General features: G+C 38.1%; 2 protein-coding genes across 2 annotated transcripts; one reads left to right on the top strand and one right to left on the bottom strand.

The window, feature by feature from the left end:
* Positions 1-497: 497 nt before the first annotated feature.
* LOC133303265 (uncharacterized) lies at positions 498-1484 on the bottom strand. The gene has a single exon (XM_061503147.1). The coding sequence runs from the start codon at positions 1482-1484 to the stop codon at positions 498-500; it is 987 nt and encodes a 328-aa protein (XP_061359131.1).
* Positions 1485-6871: 5387 nt separating this feature from the next.
* LOC133303257 (CLIP-associated protein-like) lies at positions 6872-18025 on the top strand. Its single transcript, XM_061503138.1, has 7 exons — positions 6872-6982; positions 7304-7408; positions 7534-7608; positions 7695-7763; positions 7897-7965; positions 12255-12356; positions 17641-18025. Exons 1-7 carry the CDS (start codon positions 6872-6874, stop codon positions 17800-17802), a joined length of 693 nt encoding a protein of 230 aa, XP_061359122.1. The 3' UTR covers positions 17803-18025.
* Positions 18026-18477: the final 452 nt, after the last annotated feature.

The raw sequence follows: 18477 nt of genomic DNA, 5'->3' as shown, positions 1-18477 counted from the left end.
CTACGATGCCACAGCATAACATCATTACATGAATCAAAAGGAAACATAAGAGTTTTTTTCTACGAAAACAGCTTCATGAGTCACATCCTCCTCAAAGTAGTAAAGTCCACCATCCTCTCTAACACTGCCAATCATCCTCTCCGAGTCCTTTTCCTGAAAAACACAACCATGTGGAAAGAATTTAGCAAAGCAATGCAACTCAGAAGTTAGCTTGCTAATGGAAATGAGATTACAAGCCAGAGAAGGAACATAAAGAACTGATGTCAAATTAATCAGCTCAGAGATTTTAATGGTTCCGTGTCCCGCAATCTGGGAAAAACTGCCATCGGCGATCTTGACCCGAGAGGGTTCAGAATATGGAGTGTATGAACAAAACAAGCCAAGATTACCTGTCATATGATCAGAGGCTCCAGAATCAAGGATCCAATGATTTTGACTATCAACATGGAAAGCTGTACCTTGCTGGATCACATTACTAGTGGCCTTAGGAGGTTGAGTCAAAAGTCTCTGAAGTTGTTCAAACTGAGTCTTGCTAAGAAAGTCACCATAAGAGTCAGAGGATGCATGGGGCTCATCAACCTTGTCATCAGTAGAGACCTGATATGCACGACCTTTATTTTGTCCTTTGGGCTTCCAATTTGCAGGTTTCCCGTGGATTTCCCAACATTTCTCACGGGTATACCAATTTTATTGCAGTGGGTGCACCATGGACGACCATCCCGTTTTGATTCTCCAGAGGAACGGTCAATGGTACGGTTGGCAGCTAATGCAGACATATCATCAGACTTATCAAGCGACTCCTTTTCTCCCAGCATAACTCTCCGTCTACTGGCTTCTCTACGAACTTCAGCAAAGGCGTCAGCAAGTGAAGGTAACGGTCGCTGCCCCAATATTCGACCACGAACCTCATCAAGATCTCGGTTGAGTTCGGCAAGGAAATCATATAGTCTTTCCTTCTCCAAGTGTTTTTTAAATTGGGTATTAGCTTCCAATCCCTTAAGATCAGATGCATAATAAAGATCCAATTCCTGCCATAAATTTGTTAGTGCAGTAAAATATTCAGTAATAGTCATACCCCTTTGACGAAAGTCTCTCAACTTATTTCTCAGTTCAAAGACTTGAGAGGTATTCTCCAGATCTGAGTAATTTTTTTGAACAGCTTCCCAAATTTCCTTGGCAGTATCGAAGAACAGATAGGTTTGGCCAATCTGTGGTTCCATGGAATTAGTCAGCCAAGCCATGACCAAGGAATTATTAATCTCCCAATCGTCATAATCAGGAGAATCCTCAGTAGGTTTCTTAATTTTTCCCTGGAGATAGCCCATCTTACCCTTTGCCCGGATGACCAGCTTAACCGATTGAAACCATTGCAAAAAATTCTTACCGTTCATCCGGTGATTAGTGATCTGCATACCTAAGTTGTCTCCAGAGGGTTGAGACTTTGGGGCAGATGAGGAGGCAGAAGAACGATTCAAGGAAGCCATGAGTAGAAAGTGAAGGTTTGACCGTGGACCCCAAAAACGTTTTTCCTCCGATTTGATATTTGACCACTGGAACGGGGACAGAGGAGGCCGACGAGGTGATCTGGGCAGCTCGCGCCGGGAAAAAAATCCAGGAAGGCGGCGCGTGGACTACACGAGCCAGAGAGGAGCCGCGCGTGGGAGGTATGACGGCGACGGGTCCGGCTGCGTTCAACTCGTCGGAGCCTTCTGAGTTGAATGGTACCTCCACCTTCTTGATTGGAGGTCTGTAGGTATGGTTTTCTGGGATTTGGGTTTAGGTTGGATTGTGTTTGGGTGGTTTTGGGATGATTTCAGCCTTGAAGGTGGCTGATTTAGGGTAGGAACGAACCCGCTCTTGATACCATATTGAAAAAAGGTTTCTGTATATTGATATTGAATAAATTACATGAGTGTGTATTTATACAAGGAAGAATCGCTAAGAATGACTCAGCGATGACTAATCAATTCTAATCAATCACAATCAATCCTAATCAATCATAATTAATAGGAAATAAAAAACGGAAACATATTTGAAATCTGATTTTCTACAGTATCGAACTTATAATCATACAAATGTGGTTTCTTGTTGTCACACCAATGTTTTTGATTTGATCGTCAATATTATCTAATGCTATTCTAATTTTTTTTTTCCAATATGCTCTCCAAGAAGAAATTCCTAGTTGTATAGTAGATAATTTTCTGATTCTTTGATTGCTATCTGCTGCGAGATCATTAAATAGAGAAGTTCTGCTTGCAAAAAATAAAAAATCCCTAATTTGTTATATTATGTCAAACAACATTGAACAATAAAGAATTTTGTATTTCTTTGTTTTGAATAAATTACATAAGGAGTATTTATACAAGAAAGAATCGCTCAAAATGACTCAGCGATGACTAATCAATCCTAATCAATCAATCATAATCAATCCTAATCAATCATAATCAATCCTAATTAATAGGAAATAAAAACGGAAATATTTGAATCCTGATTTCCTACACTTCCCTTCAAGTTGGGAGGTAAATGTTGATCATTCCCAACTTGCCAATCAAGTCTTCGAATGTTGGACGGTGTAGGCCCTTTGTAAGGATATCTGCAGTCTGCTCTTTGGTAGGAACATACATACGCACACTTCCATCATCTAATTTTTCTTTGATGAAGTGGCGATCAACTTCCACGTGCTTTGTTCGATCATAATGCACAGGATTTTGAGCAATACTGATAGCTGCCTTGTTGTCACAATATAGTTGTTTTATTGGTAGGGAATATGAAATCTTCAACTCTTGAAGAAGTCTTCTCAACCAGATTCCTTCACAAACTCCATGAGCTAAAGCTCGAAATTCTACTTCAGCACTACTTCTTGCAACCACTGTTTGCTTTTTGCTTCTCCAAATAACACGATTTTCCCACACATAGGTGCAATAGCCTGAGGTAGATCTCTTGTCTACTGATGAGCCTGCCCAATCTGCATTAGTGTAGATTTCAATCGTCCTTTTATACCCCTTTTTAAAGAATAATCCTGTTCCTGGAGTGTTCTTGAGCTATCTGAGCACCCTATAGACTGCACTAAGATGCTTCTCCTTGGGTGAGTGCATGAATTGACTAATCATACTCACCGCAAAGGCAATGTCAAGACGCGTGTGAGATAAGTAAATTAGTTTGCCAACCAATCTTTGATATTGTTCTTTATCCACCTCATTCCCATCTTCAATACCTAACTTGGTATTAGGTTCCACAGGTGTATCAGCAGGCTTACACCTTAACATTCCAGTTTCCAACAAAAGATCTAGAACATATTTCTTTTGCGTGAGAGTGATGCCTGTTTTGCTCCTAGCAACTTCCATACCAAGGAAATATTTGAGAGTGCCAATATCCTTTAATTTAAACTGAGCTGCTAGATACTTCTTCAAGGAGTTCAATTCCTCAATATCGTCACCTGTAAGAATTATGTCATCTACGTACACAATAAGAATAGCAATTTTACCATCCTTAGAGTGTTTGTGGAAGAGAGTGTGATCAGTCTGTGCTTGAATAAAGCCTCTTCTTTTGACAGCTTGTGTGAATTTGTCAAACCATTCTCTAGGAAACTGTTTCAACCCATATAGAGACTTTTTTAGTTTACACACTTATTCATTTCCCTTTTCAAAACCAGATAGAGGATCCATATAGACTTCTTCATGTAAGTCACCATTTAGGAATGCATTCTTCACATCCAACTGTTGCAGAGGCGGATCTAGTATTGGCAGCGAGTGATAAGAGAACTCGGATGGTATTGACTTTAGCAACTGGAGCAAAAGTCTCATGATAATTTATCCCATGAGTCTGCTGGAACCCTTTTGCAACCATTCTTGCCTTGTATCTGTTAATGCTATTATCTGCATTGAATTTTATTGTAAACACTCATTTGCATCCTACTACTTGTTTTCCCTTTGGTAGGGTCACTATCTCCCAAGTTCCATTTCTTTCTAAAGTATTCATTTCTTCAAAGACAGCATCCCTCCATTTTTGATCATCGAGAGCCTCATGTATATTTCTCGGTATCTTTGTACTATCCAAGATAGTATTGAAAGCACGGAACCCTGGGGACAACTTTGCATATGAAATATGATTAGAAATAGGATGAGTAGTACAAGATCGAGTACCTTTTCTGAGAGCAATAGGCAAGTGTAGATCATTTTTATCATGGCACTCAAGTGTTGGGGTGTTGGAACTAGAACATGGTTCAGAATCCTGGAAATATAGAGGCTCTGGGTTATTTACACTTTGAGGAGGCTTTCGCCTGCTATAAACTTGTCCCTACTTTGAGGAGGCTCCGGATGGTGAGGATTCTGTAGCTCCCCCTGTTTCCAATAGTTGAGGTAATACTGTGGCATCAGTAGGTTCCTATGACTGATCTTCATCTGCTCCTATAGACTCCCCCTGAAGAGAAGTCAAGGAAAAGAAAGGTTGAGTCTCAGAAAATGTGACATCCATAGAGACAAAGACCTTACGAAGAAAGGGAGAATAACACTTATAGCAATGTTGAGTAGGAGAATAACCAACAAAGACGCACCGGAGAGACTTAGGATCAAGCTTAGACCGTTGATGAGAGGGAATATGAACAAATACAACACAACCAAATAACTTGAGAGGTAGGGAGGAGACGCCTCGGAAGGAAGGAAGGTGCGGAAAAGACTAGAAAGAGGAGACTGAAATTTGAGAATGCGAGATGGCATTCGATTGATCAGATACGAGGCAGTGAGAACGGCTTCCCCCCAAAGGTATTTAGGAACACTCATAGTGAACATAAGAGCCCGAGCAACTTCAAGGAGATGTCGGTTTTTTCTTTCCGCAACTTCTTTTTGTTGGGGTGTGTCAGGACACGAGCTTTGGTGAAGGATGCCATGTTGGGAAAGATATTCATTCTCCAAGAATAGAGTTAAAATACTCTTTGCCATTATTTGTACGCAGAATTTGTATAGCAACTTGGAATTGGGTTTGAACCATGGCTTGAAACTTTTTAAAACTGGATGCAGCATCTGACTTGTCCTTTAGAAGGTGTACCCAACAAACTCGGGAATGGTCATCAATGAAGGTAATGAACCATCGAGCACCTGGAATGGTCATCAATTAAAGAAAATGGGGAAGAATCATGGTGAACTTTAGAAGGATAATGAACACGAGTATGCTTAGCAAGTTGACAAATGTCACAAGAAAACAAACTAGGACTTTTATTAATAAATAAGTTTGGTAACAACTTTTGAAATAGTTAAAATTTGGATGGCCTAGCCTACGATGCCACAGCATGACATCATTACATGAATCAAAAGGAAACATAGAGTCTTTTTCCACAAAATCAGCTTCATGAGTCACATCCTCCTCAAAGTATTAAAGTCCACCATCCTCTCTAGCACTGTCAATCATCCTCTCCGAGTCCTATTCCTGAAAAACACAACCATGAGGAAAGAATTTAGCAAAACAATGCAACTCAGAAGTCAGCTTGCTTATGGAAATAAGATTACAAGCCAGAGAAGGAACATAAAGAACTGATGTTAAATTAATCAGCTCAGAAAGTTTAATGGTTCCGTGTCCTGCAATCTGGGAAAAACTGCCATCGGCGATCTTGACCCGAAAGGGTTCAGAGTATGGAGTGTATGAACAGAACAAGCTCAGATTACCTCTCATATGGTCAGAGGCTCCAGAATCAAGGATCCAATGATTTTAACTATCAACATTGCTGGGCCTGAGCTGTACCTTGCTGGGCCACATTACTAGTGGCCTTAGGAGGTTGAGTCAGAAGTCTCTGAAGTTGTTCAAACTGAGTTTTGCTAAGAAAGACACCATCAGAGTCAGAGTATGCACGAGGCTCATCAACCTTGTCATCAGTAGAGACCTGATATGCACGACCTTTATTCTGTCCTTTTGGCTTCCAATGGATTTCCCAACATTTCTCATGGGTATGACCAATTTTATTGCAGTGGGTGCACCATGGACGACCATCCTGTTTTGATTCTCCAGAGGAACGGTCAATGGTACGTTTGGCAGCCAATGCTGACATATCATCAGACTTATCAATTGACTCATTTTCTCCCATCATAACTCTTCGTCTACTTGCTTCTCTACGAACTTCAGCAAAGGCATTAGCAAGTGAGGGTAACAGTCGTTGCCCCAATATTCGACCACGAACCTCATCAAGATCTCGGTTGAGGCCAGTAAGGAAATCATAAAGTCGTTCCTTTTCCAAGTGTTTTTTAAACTGGGTATTCGCTTCCAATCCTTTAAGATCGGATGCATAATAAAGATCCAGTTCCTGCCATAAATTTGTTAGTGCAGTAAAATATTCAGTAATGGTCATACCCCTTTGACGAAAGTCTCTCAACTTATTTCTCAGTTCAAAGACTTGAGAGGTATTCTCCAGATCTGAATAATTTTGTTGAACAACATTCCAAATCTCCTTGGCAGTATCAAAGAACAAATAGGTTTGACCAATATGTGGTTCCATAGAATTAGTCAGCCATGCCATTACCAAGGAATTATTAATCTCTCAATTTTCATAATCAGGATAATCCTCAACAGGTTTCTTAATTTTTCCCTCAAGATAACCCATCTTACCTTTTGCCCGGATCACCAACTTAACAGATTGAAACCATTGCAGAAAATTTTTACCGTTCATCCGGTGACTAGTAATCTGCATACTTAAGTTGTCTCCAGAGAACTGAGTATTGGGAACAGATGAGGAAGCAGAAGAACGCTCTGAGGAAGACATGAAGGAAGAAGACTTGAGAGGTTCTGTGCAATTCGCGGCGGAAAAAGACGCCAGGAAGGTGGCACATGGAGCTCATGCGCCGGAAGCTGGCCGAGCGCGTGGCGGCGCGTGCGGCGGTTGACGGTGATGGGTCCAGTGGCATTCAACTCGTCGGAGCCTTCTGAGTCGAATGGTCACTTCACTTTCTTGATTGGAGGTCTGCAGATAAGGTTTATGGGTTTGGACATAATTGAGGAGGTGTTTTTGATGATGTTTGGACGGTATTTCAGCCTTGAAGATGGCTGATTTAGGGTAGGAACAAACCCGCTCTTGATACCATAAAGACTTTTGTATTTCTTTGTTTTGAATAAATTACATAAGGAGTATTTATACAAGAAAGAATCGCTCAGAATGACTCAGCGATGGCTAATCAATCCTAATCAATCAATCATAATCAATCCTAATCAATCAATCCTAATTAATAGGAAATAAAAACAGAAATATTTGAATCCTGATTTCCTACAACAATATATTTGGGTGTCTTCTTTTTGTAATGATAGTTTCATGGTGTAATTGCAGTACTTCAATCAGATTTTGACAGTTGTGCTTGAGGTGCTGGATGATTCAGATTCCTCAATAAGAGAGCTTGCTCTTTCATTGACTGTTGAAATGCTTAGAAACCAGGTTCTTACTCCTTTTTGTGCCATTCCTTGCTCGTATCAGTACTTGCAACCGCACGTAATTCTCCACTTGTGGGCATTTTGAGATATAATAAGAGATTGTTTTATCTTTCTGTTTATTGTTTCCAGAAAGATGCCATGGGAAATTCAGTTGAGATTGTTATTGAAAAGTTGCTTTGTGTTACTAACGATATTGATCCCAAGGTAACCAATTGTTCCTGTTATAGTTGTCTTTTATATGGTTGCTTTCTTTTCCTAGTCTCACCAATTTTCATCCCTCCCTTCTTCAGGTCTCAAATGAAGCAGAGCACTGCGTGACCATTGTTTTATCTCAGGACGATCCATTCAGATGTTTAAGTGTATGTATTTCTTGATTTTTCTACTTTTTGGCCCTCCTTCCTTCTTGTGAAATGCTTTGCATAAGAAGGGGACGGGGATTTGCATTATTAACTTAAAACTTAAAGCTGATGCTCAGAATTTAAAATGTTTCAGGTTATTGTTCCTCTACTGGTTACCGAGGATGAGAAAACTCTTGTCACTTGCATAAATTGCTTGACAAAGGTAATTTTGTCTTGAGCAACCCTTTGTCAGTTTTGCTTCAAGTGATGGTTTCTAATAAAACACGATTTAAATAAATTCCACTTTCTAATATACTTATTTTTTTTAAAAACCTCATTCTGTTTTAGAAGGAAGTGCCCTGAAGCAATGATGCTTCAAAATGGGGAAAGTATCCCCTTTGTACTCGTATCCATTACCAATATGCTTATGATACTTATAAAAAGTATCCTGTGAGTGTACTGCTGATTTATTTTTATTTTTTATTATGGATACAGCATGGGTACTGTTACGGCTCTAGTTTTTAATGGGATAGTAATATGGTAACAAAAGAAGAAACTAAAGGAAAAAAATTGAGAAAGTGAAGGAAAGTATGGAATTTATTGATGAACTACAACAAAACAGACGAGAGAATATCTCTCCCCAAAGGAATATACCTCCAACCCTTTATATCTAATACAAGTCGTAACAAGACCACCCCCCCTAAAATAATCTTGTCCCCAAGGTTTTTAATATGGAAATTGGCCTTGCATGGTGGTGCATTGTAGTGATATCCTCACAGGATGCCTCTGTCAGAGGTTGATGCTGCCATGGGACAAGGACCTCAGCCACTGGTTCCCTTTGTAGGAATACAGATCTTGGCCCTAGAAGTTGTCCACAGCCACCTCAAGATGGGAAAAATGTGTTGTACTCAAGAGACGATTGATGTCCCAATATTCTGCCCAATATAAGCCAGTATACTCGTCCTTTGATCGTACAAAAATGAAGCTACACAAATAGACTTCCACCACAGCTTGCATTGTATCCTGACCAACTTTAGACGGAACTGATGCCATTTCTGCACCCCAAAATTGGCTCCTGCCTTTTGGGTCTGCCAATTCAGCAAGCCTTTCCATCTCAAGGAAATCATCCATGAGATTGATATGAGTTGAAGAGACTATATGATATTTTCCGGTGGCTGTTGCAATCTCTTCCCATTGTGTTTCTAATTTAGCTATAATCCTAAAATAAATGGATGCACTTTGATTGAAGAATGAAAAACAGCAACAGGGAAACCTCCTGTCGGCTTCAATATTATATCTATAGTTGACATAAATGATTCTCAGTCTCCACACTTTCTACCAAGGATATCCCTCGTTGTTATAGCATTTGTCATTGAGAAAATTTCTTTACCGAGATTGATAACCATTCCTTCATTTGCGACGACCGTTCCAATGAGGGCTAATGCCTTTTCTCCCCTTGTGTAGCTAATTGATTGAACTTGCTTAGCACGTGATATCTCTATGACACTGTAAAATCAACACTCAGTAATAGAAAGAATAAGGCAAAAGAAATCAAGAACTTATGTATAACCTCTGTTCATATATATGAATTAATAGAAAACAACAATATAACCAGCAGATTCAGCTCGCAACTACACCTAGAGCAATTCGAGAGTGCTCTATTCTCTCCATCTAACTCCTCACTAACTGACTACTCACTCACCACAACACACCCCCATATAACAACCTTCCCCTCTCACACACGCACTATACCTCTCTAACAATAATTAATTACATATTCCTTCCACTATCCTCATCTGCCACATCAGTTTCCTCCTCAGTTGCCACCTAATCTCTATTGACATCCATTTTAGCAGCTGCCAACTCCTCGGGTCCTTTACGGGAACGCCTGCGATACACCTTTATAGGCTTTGTTATAGACACATTTTTTTCTTAGTTTCTACCAAGAGGTTCCATATTGAGCGTCAATTTGTCAAACATGTTCCTTGGGATTTCGGTGGATTTGTTCACGAAAGACTCCTTTCTACCACAATAGTATGAAAAGCCTATATGGATGTTTTTTCTTAAGCCTCGCAAAGATGAAAGACTCTACCCACCTGAATGACAGAGGTGTCGAACTCCCAACCAAAAACTACTTCAGGGTAGAGATTGAAGAGGATGTGAGTGGTGGAGCTGGAGTCAAAACTGAGGATGGCCAAGGATTCTAGGGGCATGATGGGTGGGGATATGGCGAAAATGTCAAAATGAATGATGATGAGGGATTTGAAAATGAAAGATACGAATTCGGTGTTTCTGAAGCCCCACAAGAATTGATGCTCAGGCCCAAAATCAAGTTTGTCATATTTCCACTACGACCATTTGCGGATATAAACTTGGACCTGGCCGATAGGAATCTTGACGTGAACCCCACATTCATCATTGCCCACACCATCCAAACATTGCCCCAACATACATAGAGAATGGTGGCTTCATGTGCAAAATAAACTACATTCACTATTCACTCTAATCTTGGCCTTTCAAATGTCGAGTCTCGCATGGACTTGGTTATAGACCCATGGGACCTAACTTAGATGGCCCACTTCGAGATATTGTGCCTCCACCTAAAATGTTCCTGAATTTCCATAACGGACGTCTAAATCAGAAACTCAACTTAGTGCCTCAACAAGTGTCATGAAATTCCATTTCTATCACATTTGGTTTTGCTACTATTAGTGGGACTGCGACTCCACCGTCCTCCATGAACAACTTTGGATCTGGTGGTTTTGGTGGAGCTCTCCTTTCTTTCTCCTCAATCCTCGTTTCACTTCGCACTTAGATTCTGCAAATGGCAAACCATTGTTGCCTTTCCACCTTCATCTCCTATCTTAGTTTTCGTCATCCCTCCATCCAGTTCCTCTATCCTGCTACTGATATGCAATACTTCTAACTTAAGTGATATGGGTTCAACTGATATTGTTGTATCGTGATCTTCTACCACCATCTTCTCCACCTTATTCTCCACAAAAAATATTTTTGCTCTTCAATCTTCCTTTTCCGTTAGTGCCTTCGTGTTTATTTCTCCTTGCAGTTTTTTTGTCACTATTATTATGTTTTTTGCCTCGTGATTTCTGGATTTGAATCACACATTGATCAAAAACGACTTGAGAATCTTTTTGGGCCTATTAGAAAAAACCTGAGACCCATCTTCGTCTTCACCCTCAATGTGCTTCACTCTTGGTGCTGACAACTTTTCTTTCATCTCATCTGACGTCTTTGTTCCTCTTTCGTTCTTAGTGTTGTGCTCTGTTTTGTCATCACCAACACCCATGACAGACAGAAAAACCCTCCTATGTCGAAGGTTGTGCCTTCTTGATTTCCTCTTTAGCATCAACTTCTTGCATTTTTTGCAACACACGCAACGTTTTTGTTTCTTCTTCATGGGTGCAGCACTTTGTTATCGTCCCATAAACACCCATGGGAGAAAAAGTTTCCTCCACTTCCCAAGATTGCTTCTTCTTGCTTTAAGTGGATAGCTTCTTCCCTTTTTCTTTCTCCCACTCACTTTTTGGGATCTTTAGCAATATCAACAATATCTCCTTATTCTCTGCAATCTTGGAATCCCAAGAATCATCTTCACTGGTCTCCCTCTTCAAAATATCTATTGAACTCTCCACAGCTCCAAAATTGGCGTCCATGGTAGCCTCCTCCAAGATTTGGCAGGTCAGACCACTTGTTATGACTTTAGTTTTTAAAGGGATAGTAATATGGGAACAAAAGAAGAAAATTAAGGAAAAAATGAGAAAGTGAAGAAAAGTATGGAATTTGTTGATGAACTACAGCGAAACATACAAGAGAGAATATCTCTTCCCAAGGGGCACTCCCCTTCAACTGAGCACAATCGGCCCAACTCAATATACTCTCAAAATATGTCCATCAATCCGGTGTACCTCCCTTGTATACAGCTTCCTAGGCTTCCCACATAAGTCCCTAACCAACTAACTACTAACTAACCCATCTAACCGACCCTATACAACAATTACTAACTTTTTAGATATTTTCTGATTGTTGCCTTGGTATATTCCTTTGAGAATATACTTCCAATCCTTCATATCAAATACAAGTCGTAGCAGGTACCTCTTCGTTACTCCAGCCAATAAGTCAATTCTTTGATATTTTGAACAACTGCTTTGTCAACACGATCCTGAACACACGATTCCCTGATTCCTTCTTTCATGAATGTTAATTGCTATGCATACTTTATATTGACTATATCTGGTTTTAAATTTTCATAATCAGGAAAATCAGTTAGTAAGTAGAAGTCAATTAGTAGATCTCATATCACTAGCTCATACTGAAAAGTAATTCCTTTTTTCTCTATAAATTGGTGTTCATGTAATTTTTCTGTACCATATCCTATATTTTTAATAACTCACTGTATCCCTTACCTGTATCATATTGTACCACATAGGAAGTGACCATTTTTTGTACATTCATAAACATATATCTTGTTTAACTTCATATTATTCCCCTCAGCTTGTAGGCCGGCTATCTCAGGAGGAACTGATAGCTCAGTTACCATCATTTCTGCCTGCTTTGTTTGAAGCTTTTGGAAACCATAGTGCGGATGTTCGGAAGGTACCTAGGGTCTTTTGTCTGCATCCATTATTTAATGGTCCTCCATTTCATGCATTTAATGAAAATTAGATGGTAAAAAGTTTCTTACCAGTCAGAGAACACTATAAAGTGGTGTATGTTGTTATAATAACAAATTTATCTAACTGGAGATTAGATGCTTGAGGCCTATTTGGTGCTTGATTAAAATATTAATCTGTTCAAACATTAATAATATCCCTATAAACTTGGGTTTATTGAATAAAACTTGCTTTGAAAGACATCCAGCTGGTCTTTGGATTTCTTATAATATGGACATATTAGTTAGACCTTTAATGGATATTTACCGCTTTGTAATTCCTTTAGAAATATGAGTTGTCTGTTGTTGAGGTTGGTTGGACAAGCTAAACACACTCTTGTGGACATTCATTAATCACTGAATATCTATTATCAGGGATTCCTATAGCTATACAAGATAACTGCTTCTGTTTCTATCATTTCTTAATAACTTTGTTGCTGTGTGGACAATCTCAGATAGTTCATTTAGAAATTTTGTGACATTGTTAATTAGTTTCAGATATATTTGAAAAGGGAAAACTAAATTGGGAAAAGTGCCAGAAAAATACTTAAGTTACAATTGGTTCTCTGGAATTGGAATGTGAACGAGCTAATAAGGAGGCTAGCCCCCACTGCCCTTTGCCACAACATCCCACCATCCTGCAACTGCCTATGTGACCCCAATCAACCCATTGTCCTCACATTTGCCCCAACCAATAGCTACCATTTATGCCACTCCACCACCTTTGCTTTGTTCTCATTCTATTCTAGCTGTCATCAACCCACTTTCTCAAAAACTTAAGTTGTTGGATGAAGGCACGCTAAGTAGCACCAACTCGACACGTGACACGACACAACTCGACACTCCGACACATCAATCCTAAAAAAATATGAATTTCGACACGTTGGGACACGTTTTAATATTAAATAATATTTTTAATTTATATAGTTTATATTTCATTTAGTATTCAATAATTTAACAAAAAAATAAAACTAAACTAATAATATCCATCAATTTAACCAAAAAAAATTCATTTCCATAATACCATTATATTGATCTAAAGCAAAAATAATAGCATATCCATAGAGAAACATAAAATATGGAGATTACAGAATACCTTCATGGAGCATCTTCATCTAGAATAACATTTGACTCCATCTCTGGCTCATCAAGTGAAAGAGTAGCAACTTCAAGAATTCCAACATCTTCAAATGTATCTCCAGCAATGTCCCACATTCTATTATCCCCTTGTGTATATTGTGAAGTCTTTCTTGATAAGAGCCGAAGGTTGCTATGTATATAAACCAAGTCTTTAGCACATTTTGGAGTCATCTTATTCCTTCTTACAGAATGCACAAAAGAATAAGTACTCCAATTGTGTTCAGCACAGGATGAAGAAGAAGGTTGTGCAACAAGTCGCAATGCTATCTTTTGAAGCATAGGTGAACAAGCACCATGAAGCACCCACCAAGCTTTGGGCTCCATAGAATATCGATTTTGCATGGCATCATAATCTCTAAAGCCCCCACTCATACTAGCAAAGTCCACATACTCCAAATTTATTTTATTTTGGTCCTCCAAGTTAGGAAAGTATCTCTTTAAGCATTTTTGTCTTTCTTGATTAATCTCTAAATCCTTGTGGAGGAACTCGACTAGAATCTTCGTTAAGCCATTGTACACTATAGTATCTGAAAGAAAAACAATTAAACAAATTATATCAAATAAGAGAAGTATTAAATTCATTCATATTTAAAAGCTTACTTGGGATTCAAAGCATGTGCCAAACAATGAAGTGGAGTTGAATTTTTGGTCAACGATCCACAAGAATGCCATGCACCACCTCATAAAAAGTTGAGGTCTCATCCATCCTCTTCAATTCATGAAAGTATATAGCTTTCTTCACTTTCTCAATCATCTCATCCCACATATCATAAATCAAATGAAGACAATGTTTATCAGTGTCACAAATCCTGATCATATTATAAATAGGAGTAGTGAAAGCAAGTATATAATCAATTGAATCCCACCAAAGATCATCCAATATCTTATCTTTAACCATTCTTGCCCGCCCTAGATTATCATCTTTATACAAACTCCATTTTTCACTGATTACCATATTTTGGAGACCACATTTTATCAATTTGAACCTCTTTAGCATCACAATCATAGAAGCAAAGCGGGTTTTAGCTATAGAAAGCAACTTCAATCCCACAAACTCATTAAACATTGACAATCTCATAGAATGATTCATTATGAAGTGCTTTATTGCAGAAACGTCTCCAACAATATCAGAAATCCAACTACATTCCTCATATGCTATTTGATTATTCTCCACATTTTTTGCAGCATAAATATTTTTCACAGCTAAATTCAGTGTGTGAACAACACATGGTGTCCAAGTAATAGATGGAAATTCTTGCTCAATAAGATGCCCTGCTCCCTTACAATTTGCAGCATTATCTGTGATTACTTGAACCATTTTTTCATGCCCAACTTCTTGAATTACTTCTTTTAACAACATGAAAATAAAATGCCTATCCTTAGTCTCTCCTGAACAATCAACTGATTTCAAAAACATAGCTTCACCATCAGATACTGCCATGAAATTAATAAGTGGCCTCCTTTGTGAATCACTCCATCCATCACTCACAATGCTAACACCCTTGTCTTTCCACCCAGCTCGAATAGGTGCATACAACCTATCAATATTTTCCTTCTCTTTCTGCAAAAGAGTGGTTCGCAAGGAGTTATATCCTGGTGGCAAATAACCTCCAATATTATTATCTGTAGCAAAAGTGAAGGCTGCTTGAAAGTATGGGTTCCTTGCTAAAATGAATGGCAATCCTGCTGAATAAAACATCCTAGCAACCAAGTGGTTCAATTTTTCTCGCGCCCCAACATTGAATGCCCTCTCAATAGGATTTCTAGATGAACTTCCACCCTCACTTCCACTTCTTCTTTTTGTCGAGTTTGATTCTACGGAAAAACTAGAAGGGGGTAAAGGCACATTTTTGAGTGCATTACTCTTCAATCTCTAGTTTCTTGTTCTAATTTCTCCATCTCTAGCAAGTCTTTTGTCTGCACATGTAAACATTTTGCAATTCCTTTACCTGCTATTTTAAGCAATGAGCCCTTATTCTAGTATACAAACTTTTAAAATCCTTTTCACAAAAATTGCATTTCCAAGAATTCCTTCCTGCTTCCGTTGTGGTGCCTACTTTGGTAACATATTTCCATAATGGCTTCCTTAGAAATTCATCATCTCCACTACTTGCAATACTTGAATCCATTCTAAAAAAAATAAAATTAAACACTATGAACAAAATAATTACTTATGCAAATATAGAACAATTAAATTAAAACAGTAACATAAGCATTCCATTAACAAACCAATTTGTTTACTGATATATTTCTTTCTACATCAAATAAAGAAATATATATTTCGTTTATGTTTATCACTCACTTCACATGCCTATTATATATTATCTGTGACAATGGAAGGTGACATTTTCTTCACTTGATGCATATACGCTCATCCATTTGACACAAAAGAAAAAGGCAATGGCTATGATTGCCTGAAATACAAGAAGAAATTCTGATAAATGTCAGTTCTTACCCAAGTATTAATCCAAACCTAACACTTATTTTCCAAACAATATTATTCATACATTTTGATACAATCGGTCTAAAATAAATAAACAAAAAAAGAGATAAATTATTAAGGTGCCTTATAAGGTAAAATTAGAAGTTATTCAGTATGCAATAATCTGGACAAAGAAGAAATTTCTCTTACTGGGCCATTTTTTTGGACTTAGTGTAAGACCACCATTTTGTTACTAGAAAAAAATATAATCAATAAATCAAAAGAGCAACCAGTAAATCGAACCAGTATATAACAAAAAAAAATAAAAAAATTTCAAACCAGAATCGAAGAGACCACAGGCCAGCGATTCAGCGAGAGAGGGAAAGAGACCACAGCGACTCAGCGAGAGAGGGAAAGAGACCAGTGACCACAGCGACAGCCGAGAGAGAAAGAGGGAAAGAGACCACAGCGACTCAGTGAGAGAGGGAAAGAGACCAGTGACCACAGCGACAGCCGAGAGAGAAAGAGGAAAAAGAGACCAGACGGAGAGACCAGACGGAGAGACTAGACGATAATGAAGGAGAGGAGAGACCAGACGACAATGAAGGAGAGGAGAAAGAGGCGAGACGACAGAGAGAGATCAGAGAAGAATAGGTTTACGTTTTTACATTTTCAGGATAGGATTATGTTTTTATTAAATTTTATTTCTTTTTTAATAATATTTTATTTTATTAATATATTTTATTTTTCTAAAATATAATTTTTTTTTTAAAATTATGTTTTTTACGAAAATGCCATTTGACCGTGTTAGACAGGGTCAAATTCGTGTGTCGAAATAGTCAACGTGTCAGAAAAGTTGACCGCGTGTCGGACACTGTGTCGGCGTGTCGGATCGTGTCGGACACGTAAGAGCTCTCTGGACATGAAGCGTGGACAATACACAGGCCCACCTATCTTGTGCTAAAATTCCATATTTTTTAATTAGAAGAATGGGGGTGGCACAGATGGAACTCTAGACAATTTCTCCCAATAGTTTAAGCTATTGGGTGAAGGCATATGAATGGTTTTATGTTATATTTAAAACATTGGCAATGTGGCCTAATTTGGCTGACCAAATGTATGAATAGAATGGCATGATAATGGGAATGATTGTTCCATTCAGTTCACCTTGTATTTTTTTTTTTTGGGTACACATTCACCTTGTATTTAAACAAAAATTACTCTAGCTAACGAAATATAATCTTTGCTAAAAAGTTATCATTTCCATCTGTCAAACCTTGTGTAAGTGTTAATGGTTTGGTATACCTGAGCCACCAAAACATGCTATGCACTTTCCTTTGATGTGGCAAATCTGGTCAGTCAACTGTTCTCTTTGTTCTTTTAGGTTCAAATATTGAATATTAAATTTTAGTTGTTTTTCAAGATGATTAACTAATAATACACACAATGGATGATAAATGTTACTGACTCTATCTAAAATAAATTTCTTTGAATGAGAGGATTGGTATTCCCCAACTAATTTGGGATAAAGGTGATGTTGATGTTGAGAGGATTGGTATTATTTCAATTGCTGGAATTGTTGGCATGTTTTGGTGTGTCTTTTTTCTCCATTTTTATAACTGGACTCTTTCATTATTCTCATTTTATGTTAATGGTGGATGGTACAGACTGTTGTTTTCTGTCTAGTGGATATTTATATCATGCTTGGGGAAGAATTCTTGCCATATTTGCAAGGGCTTAACAGCACACAATTGAAGTTGGTCACCATTTATGCTAATCGAATCTCACAGGCCAGGACAGGAAGATCCATTGATGCCACTCACGATTAGAAGGTTCATTGGGAAGAAAATTTATGGGTTTTGGGTGTTTTCTTATTCATTGTTGTGTATTTTTTTGAGGTGGGTTTTCATTGTGTTTCCTTCCTCGCCTTTGTCTTATATTTTTTATATTCCTTTTTTCCCTGCCGATGAATGTTGGATTTGGAGAGTGCTGGTGGTGGAATACAGTGCGCTAATTGTAATCTGGAAACATTATAGTAAATGGTTTTCGAGAAGGCCTCATTTTCATTGGTTCAGATAATTCAATTTTGGATTTTTTTTATTTTAAATTTTTGGGAAGCAGTTTTTCAAGCTGTAATTCTTGTCTCTCCAGAACATGGGTATTGTTGCATCTTTGTCTGGGCGTACTAATTTGTTACCTATTTCAGTCTTTTGACACCAAATTTTCTTTTATTTAAAAATAAAACTAACAGAAAAATGTTTAATGCCGATGATAGAGTACAATACTGCTTCGGAAAATTTTACACCATCACACATGCTTGTTTCGTGGAGGAATGGTGCACTTGCAGCATTTAGAAAACTAATGTGGAATTGTACATTATTTGAACTATATTTATCGGTATAGAAATGCTAGCAACATATTTTTAACATTTTCTTTTCGAAACTCTTTATTATTGGATTGGGTGAAATTTTATGCTAGGCTTAGTAAATAACTTGAGTTTGGTT

Source organism: Gastrolobium bilobum, unplaced genomic scaffold, assembly GCF_033153095.1.
Source record: "Gastrolobium bilobum isolate Gb01-03AN ecotype WA unplaced genomic scaffold, APGP_CSIRO_Gbil_v1 utg2244, whole genome shotgun sequence".
NCBI lineage: Eukaryota > Viridiplantae > Streptophyta > Magnoliopsida > Fabales > Fabaceae > Gastrolobium > Gastrolobium bilobum.
Note: the sequence above shows the minus strand (reverse complement) of the source record. Positions and strands in the feature narration are given on the sequence as shown.